At 32.9% G+C, this 12,666-nt stretch overlaps 1 protein-coding gene across 1 annotated transcript in view; it reads right to left on the bottom strand.

The window, feature by feature from the left end:
- LOC143193124 (43 kDa receptor-associated protein of the synapse homolog) overlaps positions 1-5,350 on the bottom strand; it is a 138,333-nt gene extending 132,983 nt beyond the window's left edge. Inside the window, exon 1 of the mRNA XM_076399096.1 lies at positions 5,164-5,350. Within this exon, the coding sequence (XP_076255211.1) occupies positions 5,164-5,207 (44 nt within the window). The 5' untranslated portion in view covers positions 5,208-5,350. The remainder of the gene's footprint in view (positions 1-5,163) is intronic.
- Between the last annotated feature and the right edge of the window lie 7,316 nt (positions 5,351-12,666).

Consider the following 12,666-nt stretch of genomic DNA (forward strand, 5'->3'; position numbering starts at 1 on the left):
AAATCCGATCCAATTCCGAAAATTAACACACCAGAACACCTCGAGGAAGCCGTACTCAAGCTAACTCGCGATATTCAGTCTGCTCACGAATCTTCCACAGTCAAAATTTCATCACAACCCCAGCCGTGGAAAAACAATCTTCCCGCTTCTCTTAAACGTGAAATTCGCATCAAAAACGGTTTATGCAGATTAGCTCGATTCACCCTTGATGCTGCAGACAAAAGGGAGGCGAACAGAGCATGCAAGAGGGTAAGGGCGGCCGTCTCGACTTGGCGAGCAATGAAATGGAACTCATTTCTCGCGGACCAAAGGCTGGATGGCCCCCCTTCCTTCTGGCGTGTCTCCAAATGCCTCGTGGGGAAGACGCACAATGTCATCCCTCCCCTGAAGTCAGCGGTTACAGGAAATTTTGCAGTCACTGACCAAGAAAAAGTCGAGCTCCTTGCAGAGACCTACGAAGCTCAAATGAAATGCCTCCCACCCGCACAGAACACTAAAACTAAAGACATTGACACTGTCATCAACGAATCCAACTCCGTCAAAAGACCAGTAACCCCCGCCTTTCTTCTCAACCATTTTGTATCTCCAAAGTCTCTACAGACTATGATCGGCAAACTTCAAACCAAAAAATCTCCAGGCTTCGATGGAATATCGATTACCCAGTTAAAAAAGCTCCCGCATAAGCAACTCGCAGAACTGGCAAACATTATTAACTCCATCATGAGACTGCAACACTTCCCGGCGTCTTGGAAACACGCACATATAGCGGTTATACCCAAGAAAGGAGCAAAATCATCTCCATCTGATTACAGGCCTATCAGCCTTCTCAGCGCCATTTCGAAGCTTGCCGAGAGGGCAATACTCTACGCTCTCAACTCTTTCACAAAGGAAAACAACATCATTCCAGATGAACAATTCGGCTTTCGCGCTCACCACTCATCCGTCCATCAAGCTTCCCGTCTGGCTGCACACATCCATCATGCTCTTGACCAACGTAAAAAGCTTGGAGCAGTTCTTCTGGACCTAACCAAAGCCTTCGACAAGGTCTGGCACGACGGATTGTTCGCAAAGTGCGTGCGGTTAGGCCTCCCAGAAGACCTAACCGCTCTCATCAAGTCCTATCTCTCGGACAGATCTTTCCAGGTCAAGATCAGGGCGTCACTTTCCAGTCGTAAACAAATCGATGCTGGCGTACCTCAAGGTTCCCCGCTGGCCCCAGCCTTATTTAATCTCTTTATTTCAGATATGCCGAGAAAAGAGCATATTGACGTCGCCTTTTACGCTGACGACACTGCTTTCTTCACGGCCGCCAGGTTCGAAGTTACAATTCATGAGCGTTTACAGAAGCAGCTCGATCATGCGGTCAAGTGGTTCAAATTCTGGAGGTTGCAAATCAACCCCCTGAAAACCCAGGCCATCATTTTCCACAAGAAGCGTTACGCACTGCGCGTCTCGCAACTTAAGATCGACACCGCAATAATTCCATGGCTGGATAACGTCACGTACCTAGGTCTTCACTTCGACCGGCGGTTCGGTTGGCATTCCCAAATCCAGAAAGCAATCCAAAAAGGTTCGGGGATAGCAAACCTGCTATCTCCTCTGATCTGCCCTTCTAGCAGGCTTCCCATCTCCATCAAATGCTTATTTTACAAGATGTTAATTCGGTCCATACTCCTCTACGGATCTAATGTCTACTTCAAGTTTGTTACACCCAACCAGGTCAAACGGCTTCAAGTTTTCCAAAATAAGCTCCTCAGGAGAATATTAAACGCTCCATGGTTTGTCAGAAATAATCAAATCCATAGGGAAACTGACACTCCAGAAATCAAGCACTTCATATCTCAATCATTCCACAAACAACAACTCAGCTCAAGTTCTTCTGAAAACGCGCTTGTTCGCGAGCTGGTCGACATGCTGGGAGCTTAGCACCGCGTCACCGCTAAGCTCTCCCCCTTTTCCAGGCTGAAACGACCTCATCCGTCGCTACAGTCATAACTTTTGCCCCCATACAACAGTACCCAGTTGTGTGTTAACTCAGGTTCGCGAATCAATAGAATCGCCGGGCTCTCGTGCCCAATAACGGCTGCCCGATCAGCGGGTGCCATATCCCCAAATTTAATGCAGTAGCAGTAGCGATCCAGAGGGTTCAACTGTGAGGCGGTTTAGGTTTAGTGTATTGGTAAGTCCAGAGGTAGTCCCACATAACCCGGTCCAACTTGCCACTCCAGGGCAAGTCTCCGCGACCAGGTATGCGTCATGCATTCCACCGCCTGGTTTTTAGGCCAGAACAAAAAAAAAAAAAAAAAAAAAAAATTTTGAACGTATCACTGAAGCGTCTAACAGTAGTCTGAAATAATTGAGACGTTCCATTTTCCATGGTACCTTTTCTCCATCATTTATATCTTAGTGAAATCATTCACCTAACTCCTCTATCGCATCTCCCAAATTTTCCGTGAAGTAATCGAAGCAGGAATGACTAAAATGCATCATATAGACTCATCCCTGAAGGCTATCATATAGAAATGAAGGCTTGAAATGTTTTTTTAATGATTGGATCATAGTTAGTGTCTTTGAGATTGCCTAAAATATCTATATGAGCTACTTAAGAGCAATTCTCTCTTCTTCTTGAGAATGAGTCATGGTTGTAATGAATTGTGTCCAACGAAAATAGCTTCAATAACCTTTGCTTCTGAGAGGCCGGGAAATGTGTTTTGCAGTTCATTGATTTACTCGGTCTCTGCTATCCCATAGACATAGGAATTTGAAAGACCAAACTTTTTTTTGACTTTATTTTTATTTTAATATCGCCGCAAACTCTCCAACCAAGGTCTCCATGATTCAATTTGACTAAAATCAATTCCAAGTTCGTATAGGTTTCTTTGAGGTGTACAGGATGACCTACATGAATGGAAGCATAAAACAGCTGTTATGAAACAGAAATGTTTTAAGGTTTATTCCTTGACGAACCTACGAAAAAATCATCTGGATCCTGACGTCCTGGAATTTCTTCACACATTGATTCCGTTTACAGTATATGAAATTTTTTTTTCAAAAATATTTTTAATTCATTAAAATTTTATACCGCTAAAATAGACCGTGAGGGTATATTGAACAACTGTCACCATAAGCTTCAACAAGGTCTACCAATAAAAACTGAAAAATGAGGTACGTATAAGGAATGTAAATTACCTTAAGCCGCCAGTTATTAATAACATTAACATTAATAAGAAATAACACAATTTGGTATTTGTCGGTTACCATTAAACAAAATAACATGAATGTTATTGTCAATATATGGCGCTGATAAAAATTGGTTCCATATAAAATATTATTTTTATATAAGACACATAGATAATACGAAAGAAATATTAGCCATTTCCTTTCATGAAATGTTTAGTAATAATAAATTAAATGTTAATTTAATTACAACTAAACGTGAACGCATTAAAAAAATAATCAGATCTATCAGTCAATTTCATAGCGTATAACAATATATTTTACTAGGTAATATCATGCTTTCAAAATGGTTTGAAGCTTTGTTACTACGTCCGTGTATATGACATAAAGGTAAGCTAGCAAGAAGAGTATCAACCAAACACCAGCACAGGGTAGAGGTCTATGAAAACGTCAAAGCTACAATTGAATTTCCAACGAATGTTTTCGTTTTCTGATTAAATAGATTAAATCCTTTCAGACTGAAAAAATGTATAACAAATATATCATTATGTAGGCAAAATGATGAAAAACTTAGTTAAACTATCTGCAATTAATTTAACAAGACATTTATAACATTTCAGGTAACGTAATAAGTAATAATTATTAGAAATTTCATTAAACATGAGCTATAATATATTTAATTCAATACAGAATTGTTTATTTAACTGGATTTATTTGCTATAATGTTCTTTCAACATTATTCAGAAAACTGTGTTAAAATTTAAATTATATGTTAGAATATTTAAATAGTTTAGCGTAAAATGTTAGTTATTTTAGACATTTTTAGTATAGAGTTTTTTGACTTATTTCACTTTGATACAGATTATGTTAATAAAATTACCTACATTTTTTATTCCACAATATTTTTTAATTAGTACATTTGGATATATATCGTATGTGACTGGTAGGACGTATGTGTAATCAGATTTTATTTGAATATTGCTAATTTTAGTTTAATTTTCTCTTCTAACTTAAGCTTCTTTCTGTCTAGTATGAATATTAACTCAAACATAATTTTGTTATTTTCAGATAACATTGATCTTAACTCCAATGTTTGTTTTTACCTAACTTAAACGTTAGCTAGATGATTGTTTGCTTATTTTATGTTAAATCTCCAGAGAATATGAAGATGAGCAAGGATAAATGGAATATAGCTCTGGGTAAATAAACAGAAAGAGTGTGTTAGAAAATAAAGAGAAAAAGAAGGAATATCAAGTTCTCTTAATTTGCACGTTTAAAAAATTTTCACATTTTTTGGAAAATATTAACATCATTAAAACGTTTTTGAATTAGATGTTTCTTTTATTTGCATTATTTTAATTTATAGCGGCTGCTTTCTTTTCCATCAATAATAGAACAAAAAATCTGCGTCATCAAAGTTTTATTTTTAATGAAACCAAAAGCGTAATATTATATATTTTTCAAACATAGAGAAAATTTACTTACTAATTAATTGATTTGGATAAAACAAATATATGTATGCACGAAAGTAATAGATTGGGATTTTATGTCCCAAGTAATTAGAAACTTTTTATCTTTAACGGATATTAGAATTATGAAATGTCCAATATATTTAAAAACTATGATCTAATAGTAATTCATTTACACATGGCTTTATGATCATATTTATACTTTAAAAGTCTTAACATACATTTCATGCCGAAAAAACATTTTACGCGTGTTTTTAAATAATTATCTGCATTTCAATTAATTTAATTAAATCAATTAATATAACTCAATCAATTCACTTAATTAAGATAGCGCTGTTGCCAAATATATTTAACGGAACATTTAAAGTAAATTAAAAAATATTACTAAATAATTAAACTACATACTAATTTAAATACCATTTGTTTGACTTAAATTAATTAATCAGTCGTGCGTTAACACATATGAACAGTGAAATTAACTTAAAAATTATAAAATAATATATTTTTAAATACTTACTTGAAATCTCTGGAATTCAGAGATTCCCAGGACATTCTTCTCATTGATATTGGAAGGCCAAAATTGTACACAATCAAAATCTTATCCTAACTTAAGTCGCTTTTTTATGGCATAGCCTTTCAGTATTTTAATTTTACCTAATTTAATAAAATGAGGCATCTTTCACGATTACTAAAAGTTAATCAGTGTATATGGATATCAAGCAATAAGAAATTCCAAAATTAATAAATTCGCGATAGGTCTACGATATGACCATTACGTTTCTATAAAAATCAACAAGTCCGATATAAAAACAATCGAAAAACGTCCGTCATCTTCGCGTTTTTGACGTTCCGGCAATAACTTCAGCGCTGTTGACCGAAAATTCGAATGAATTTGTCGAACTGCCCGCCCATTTCACGTTATATTAATTTTTCTCCATTCAATTTTTTTTTTCACGAAAAACATCACATTTTCCGCCCGTTTTCGGCCGCAACCTTCTGAGCTTTGCAGCACACACCCCTTTTTGCCGGAATCCTATCCCTACATATTTTATCTGGACCGAATCAAACGAGATCATGTGTTCGGGTACGGTCGGAAACCGTCGGGCGCAACGAAGACCTTGCCCGCCGGTTAAAATCGGTTTCGATCGGTTCGGTTCGTTATTTTGCGGGAGTTTGAAGCTGGAAAACACAAGACCTACCACAGTTTAAGGCTGGGCAGATTGTCTAGAGAAAATTTTTTATATACACAAAAATCCCTTTCATGTTTCAGTATTGATTTTTAGAGTTACCTATAACGGCAATGTTGGTATGTTTATTTTGCAATCATTAAATATGGTTAAAAATAGTATTAAAGTTAAATAAGTTTAATAATAATTATTTATTATTTGTTAATTTTAACACACTTTTAATAAGTAGAATATATACATTTGACTACTGACATGTTATTTATGTATGGAATTTAATTTAATTAAATCTAGCTGAAAATTTTTGTCATTTTTACCAAGAATCTAATAGATGAGTGTAAGTTAAGTTTCATTTTATCAGTTGGATCTATAATACCCTATAAAGGTCATTTGAGGTCTAAAGGTAGTTTCACAGCCTTAATAAAACCCAAACCATAATATATTTGAACCATATGCAATTTTGACAGCAACCTTGAGTGAATTTTTTCAGGTAAAAAAATATATAAATAATTGAAAAAGTTTGCATCTGATATAAAAGTTCTTGTTAATAGGTTTAAATTATAGGAAACTGTAATATTAATCCTTCATTAAGAAAATCAGAACTTTATTTTTCACCTCTTATCTCTGAGTTTGTCTGAACTGAGGCTGCCTTAGTGTCCACGTTAACATCCACAATTAACATTAGAAACAAAACTAATAACAGGAATAATTAAGAAAATAATTAGAAAAGGATCACAGACAGGTCGGGAACTAACAACAAATAAATGTAGAATTCGTTACTTGAAACAGGGCAACATACACACCGTTTATTCAAAAAGTATATTACCGCAAAAGTATTATATTACCTGAAAAGTAAGTTATAACGTATTAATTTAAAGTACGATTAAACAGTTCTTGGTTAATTATTTTACATATTGGTGTAGATAATGTTAAAGAGAAAATGTTTGTTAAATAGATCAAATGAGTAGGATAAATCTAAAACTAAATGTTACGTGAATGTACGTACGCATTTTATTGGTGATAACACAAACAATGTAATCCATACTTCAAAGGTTTAGTTTCGGAAGAGGTGTTTCAGCTTCTAAGATTATCATAAAAACTAATTAAAATAAAATTTGCCCATTAATTCTAGTATATATATTTTAAAACATCAATTTTTTCATATCTTCAAATCTGAACCCTTTTAGAATACGCCCTTAAGATAAATTTCGGCATAGATGTTATTAGTCGTCGTCGACTAACCTACATTTTATCTTTACAATAACTTAAAACTAGGTATATATCTAGGAGGATCAATCAATCTCTAGTCTCTAGCGTAACAATATTTATGTATTAATTCTACTGTTTTCATATTAATGCACCTCACTACGCAACACTACACAAGATCAAATGGTTTGATTATTTTAAGTCCGTATATTACTTCGATAATGACATGAGAACGAGTCGTTCCTCATGTCCCTTTGCGATTATTTTGATTTCCGGTGTAAGTAATCAGTCCTGTAGTATCTGAATGTATCTACAATACTTCTCAGGAGATTATTCTGGAAAATTTCTTTTTCGCGGAAGCTCCCCATAAGTAAATTCAGTATGTCTATATAGGTTTCAGTACTTGTATAATAGCAATATATAATCTATTAATAATTGTGATTTTGTTCCAACTAACCAATACATATTCCTATATTTTAACTCTAGTTTTTTACGTTTCCTTTGTACATGTTACTTCTCGCAAAATTTTGCATCAAGTTTCATTACAATATACTTAAGGTTGTTGCTATATGGAATGATTTTATTATTTATTGTTATTGGTACGGTCTGATTATACGTGAACTGCGCATGCACAGATGTGTTTTCGTCAATTTTATTTTCCAGGTTTAGATCCAATTATTTCTATTTTCACTTATCTGTTAAAATATTCATGTAGATTCTTCGCATCTGTCTCCGATAGCAAGAATCGCCTTATAATCAGCAAATGTAACCATTGTGATATATTTCATTTTTGGTATATCATATGGGTAAAGATTTGGTCTCAATACACTTCCTTGTGGTACATGTGCTTTAGCTTCTTTTATAGTAGAGTAGGCTTCTTCTTGTTTGACTAAAAATTCTGGCTGTTTTGTGAAACTGCACTTTATAGGCCTATAACATTTTATTAACATTTAGTAAAAAATGGAGAGTCAAAACATTGTTTCATCTTTTTAAATTTCATTTGAAAAACAGCTACAATTTATAACTCTAAATTAGAATACCGTACACTATATATGAATAAATATGGATTATAACTATTTTACCATTGTAATTTAGATATATAAGTAAAGTACGGAAAGGTAAAATTACAATAAAACTAAACAACGGAGACCTTTCAGAAAACAAGAAGTTTGAGGTTTTTAAAAACAATTTTTAATGATTTTTATTATTATATGGTGGTCATGTCTGCAGTCATCGGTTGATCGATGATTTAATAAAATTTAGAATTTTTGGCTATCAAACCATGTAAACGTCTTGGAACTGCTACTTTTTCGTATCCGATAGTTTCTAATCTTGCACATTTGCTAATATATCCTGAGATTAATAATGAACATCTTTAGAACTAATAAATAATTATTAACTATTAAAATATTTAGATATAATTCGAAAAACCCTAGTTATTATTTTTATTTAGTATTTATTTATATTATTATTAAAAACTTTCATTTGTAAAATCTATGCTTTTCATTCAGGATTATAAATTGAACAATTGGGATTATTAAATTTGTTTTCATACACATTTTCAATCTCTATTAAAAAAGAATGAGCCTGTAACTTTTTCGTGAATAGGCACGAATCCAGTGGCGAGATGGCATGAAGGCGGAGCTCTCTCCGGTTCTGGAAAACGGTGCTGAGGAGGGTGTAAAATGAAAGGAATCAGGTCAGTTCAAGGGGTTAATGTTTACCGTTTTCATAGTCTTTTTCTAGTTTTTCGATCTGCACAATTGAACTGAACGACCGCGTTATTTTTAGATTTTCTTGAGCGAGTCTCGGACGAAAGAATGAAAAAAGGCCGACAAAAAAATGAAAAAGGAATATTTTCACAAATTCGCGCCTTTGAATATATTAAATTGGAAGTAGGTTTACCGTTTTTATTGAATGCCAGTCTTATATGTTCGATCTGATTGGATTATACATAAAAAATTAAGTTTAATATACATGGTGTAGACTATAAATGTAATTACTTTCAATAATTTCACTAGAACGTAAGTTTTTTAGAAACGCTTATCTAAAATGTATAATGCTTAAAATAATAGCTAAAGAAAGTCATATTAACACTTCATTTAGTAAGACAGATAATAAGTTGTTCAATAACAATGCTATGACGACATTAGGCAACTGCACATTCACGTATCAGAAAGCAAATGTCGGTAGTACGCGCGAGGCACCACATGCACAAAAGGTACAAATAACCATGACATATATGAGTTCTGGTATGTGAAAGCGGTTTGAAACATTTTAAGTTGATATTAAACACGAATTAATTCATTAAGTTAACTTAATGTTTTAGTTAAGCACAAAACTATAATTTTGATTCAAGAACAATTTTATTTTGTAGAAAAAAAAGGCGACTTATTGAACGGCGGTATGTATACGGTATGTCTAGACATGTTACTCGCCACCACATAAGCTTCGTCTTTGAATACACAGTTATCGTAGTTAGTCCCATTAACAGTCACGCTATATAACAAAACCTTCTTGTAGAAACGATTACTGGAATGGACGTCTGGATAGTTGTCCATTGTCATTGTCCCGTCTGGATAGTTCATAGTTATAATAAAATTACTTTTTGAATATCTCCTGTACCTTCATCCACAAGTTGCTTCTACTCGTATTTTAATGACACAATTTCTACTTAAATTTCTATAGTATATGTATGACGTAATTTTCCACGTTTCAGTTACTCCATATTCCAAATTCTCTACTTTCTATTAGTTCCAATAGTCTACGGCTAAGAAACTGAGCTACTATAATCCACCTTTCATAGCTATTTACCTTCAACTACAAGTTTCTTCCAAATTCTAGTTAGCTATTTTAGTTCACAGCTACTTCAGTCCGCCTTTGGTGGCTGTACGTTCTGAAATGTAATACTATTGTCGGGAATCCACGGAATAGGGTTGTTTTCCAAAACTTATGTTTCTTAATTAGAATAGTTTATGGCAAGATGTATTTGAATACATTCAATCCACCTTTTTTGCTCGAACTTCGGAACGACTTCCAATCCAACGTCAATCTGTCTTATTTTCAATAATTTATAATTGAAATCCATTAATTTGTGGTAATTGGTTCTATAATATCTAATACAGAGTTTTTAGTAGTCAAACCCGTTAACAGTCGCGTAATAAGTATCACTTCGCTTTCTTTTAATTTTCCTTTCCTCTACATTCTAACCTTGACTTTCCCTAGCATATTTTCCTGTCCACCCTCATGGCAACAAAATTAACACTGTTCTCTTCCGGTAAATTATCTAAAATACTTTACTACTATAATTTTTATACTATATGTGATTCTTGGATAGTACTAACCTTCAAACGATATATGTTAAAATTCTGTCATTCCAGTGCTTAGGTCACGGGCGCTTTACTGATATTTTGAATTAACCATTGTTTTCAGATTGAGACAATATCAATTTTTATGAAAGGCGCTTGATAGATATCAATATCAAGTACCATATAATATGTCTCAATATTTTGTGGTGTTGGCTAGTGGATATAGAGTTTACACATAGAATTAAAGGTCCCCTTAAATATATTGAAACAAAACAAAAAGTGTTTCTTACTTCATTACACCCTTTACTAAACATTTAATTATTATATTAGCATTGGGAATTATCGACTGAAAACAGTCGAAACAGTCGATAGTCCCAAAATAGTCGAAAAAGTCGATAGTCAAAAAAATAACGACTGAAAATAGTAATTACTATTTTCAGTCAAATGCACGGTTCGACTGTTTTTTTTTTATTCGTGATGTCAGACGAAGATGTACGAATTCTTGTCTTTATAAAATATGAGATAGGAAAGGACGGAGATAAATGCTTGGAGCAGTTAATTTTAAATGTCTTTATATTCTCCAATGGTAGTATAAACAAAAGAGAGATGTATATATATATATATTCATTCACGTGATAACCTTAAAAAAGGAAAGGAAAACAAAATTACTAATTTCGTAATTTCTATTATCATGTAATAAATAAAATAAATTTAAAGGAAGTAGGATTACTTTTATACTGAATGTTCTGTGGATATGTAAAAAGGAATGGAATAATAACATCACAAATGGTTAATCTTGTTTTAATATATTAATTGCTATTTTTAAATAACAGCATAATAAATATAAATAGTACAATACAACTTAAATAAACCCTAAAAACTAAAGATTTTTCATAACCATAATTACTAAATAAAATGTAATCGTATACCTAATTATTAAAAAATCTAATCCATCATGAACCTAAAAATTATCGTACAATAACGACCACACCCTTTTTAAATAAAAGTTTTATTTACTTTTGAATGGAAATATTTTTAAATTACTGTGTATTATCATGTTCAACTTTCCCCGTGAGGCGATTTCTTCGATCTTTAATTATTTGCCCAGATTTTGAAAAAACTCATTCCTAGGGGACAGATGTTTGCAGGTATAGAGGAATATTTTACGTGTAACTGATATAATTCAGGTAGTTTCATTTTATGGGTTTGCCAACAATCCAATGTCTTTTCTAAATGCCTAATAAATGGAATTTCCAAATACTGCTAAATCCGTAAAGTTGCTGTAGTACTTGGAGTAATTACTTCTTCCATTCTAGCCATTTTTTTTATCAAAATATCTCCAGATGTCAATACATTCTTGGTCAGTAGTTTTGTCTTGAATTTCGAGTTGTGATACTATATTTGTATTTTTGAAGTTAGAATGAAAGATTTGTGATAACTTTTGTATCGCCTCAGCATTATTTACGATGCCAAATCCTGCTTTTTTAAATCTAGGATCTAAAAATGTGGATTTCCCGCATATCGTATTGATTTCTACAATTGCCAGTCTTGATGACATTATTAGATGACATCTAATAAACAATTTTGTCATTTTTTCCCCATTCACTTGTTAAAATCCTGGATTTGATGGAATGTTGCAGTCCTCTTATTAACCATAAAAAATTAAAGACATCGTTGGGATATCTTTTACCAGATAACTCGGTGGTCATTATTTCAATGGGCTTTAGAAGTTGAACACATTCTATTAAGATAGTCTATTCGTTAACAAATAAAAACTGTGGTGCTCTTCTTAATAGCCACCAAACTAAATTGTTGAATATTAAACTAGAGTTTTCCTATCAGAAAATGGATTTATTACAAATATTTAAAATACTTTGTTCACCTCTTTATTGTTAATATTTTTAAAAGAAATTTAACAACTGCTACTGTAAAAAATTCTTCAAATCTTTTGGATCTATGCAATTTCTGAAACCTTTGGAACCTAATTTTAGATTTTAGGAAAAAAGTTTCGACAAACAAGAGGCTTGGACAAAAATCGTGGAAGTTTATCAAAAAAGTAGTACTTATTATGCCAGTCAAAAGTATCTTACTATTCGAAATCTTATTACTTGAAAACTGGCGTTCCAAAATGCTGCTATATTAATTTACATTATATAGTTATTCACAAGCAAACTACAAAAAAAAAACATAAAACCACATATATTACATATAAATTTATATAAGCATAAATTCGGCGCATTACTTTCAAGGTCGCGGCTAGGACGGAAGGCCAAAACGTAGAAATCAGTCGAATGAACTAGTAGAACCGAAAATAATAACTAA

This window comes from Rhynchophorus ferrugineus, unplaced genomic scaffold, assembly GCF_030347505.1.
Source record: "Rhynchophorus ferrugineus isolate W39M unplaced genomic scaffold, kcgeb_rfMv2 rfM3, whole genome shotgun sequence".
Classification (NCBI taxonomy): Eukaryota; Metazoa; Arthropoda; class Insecta; order Coleoptera; family Curculionidae; genus Rhynchophorus; species Rhynchophorus ferrugineus.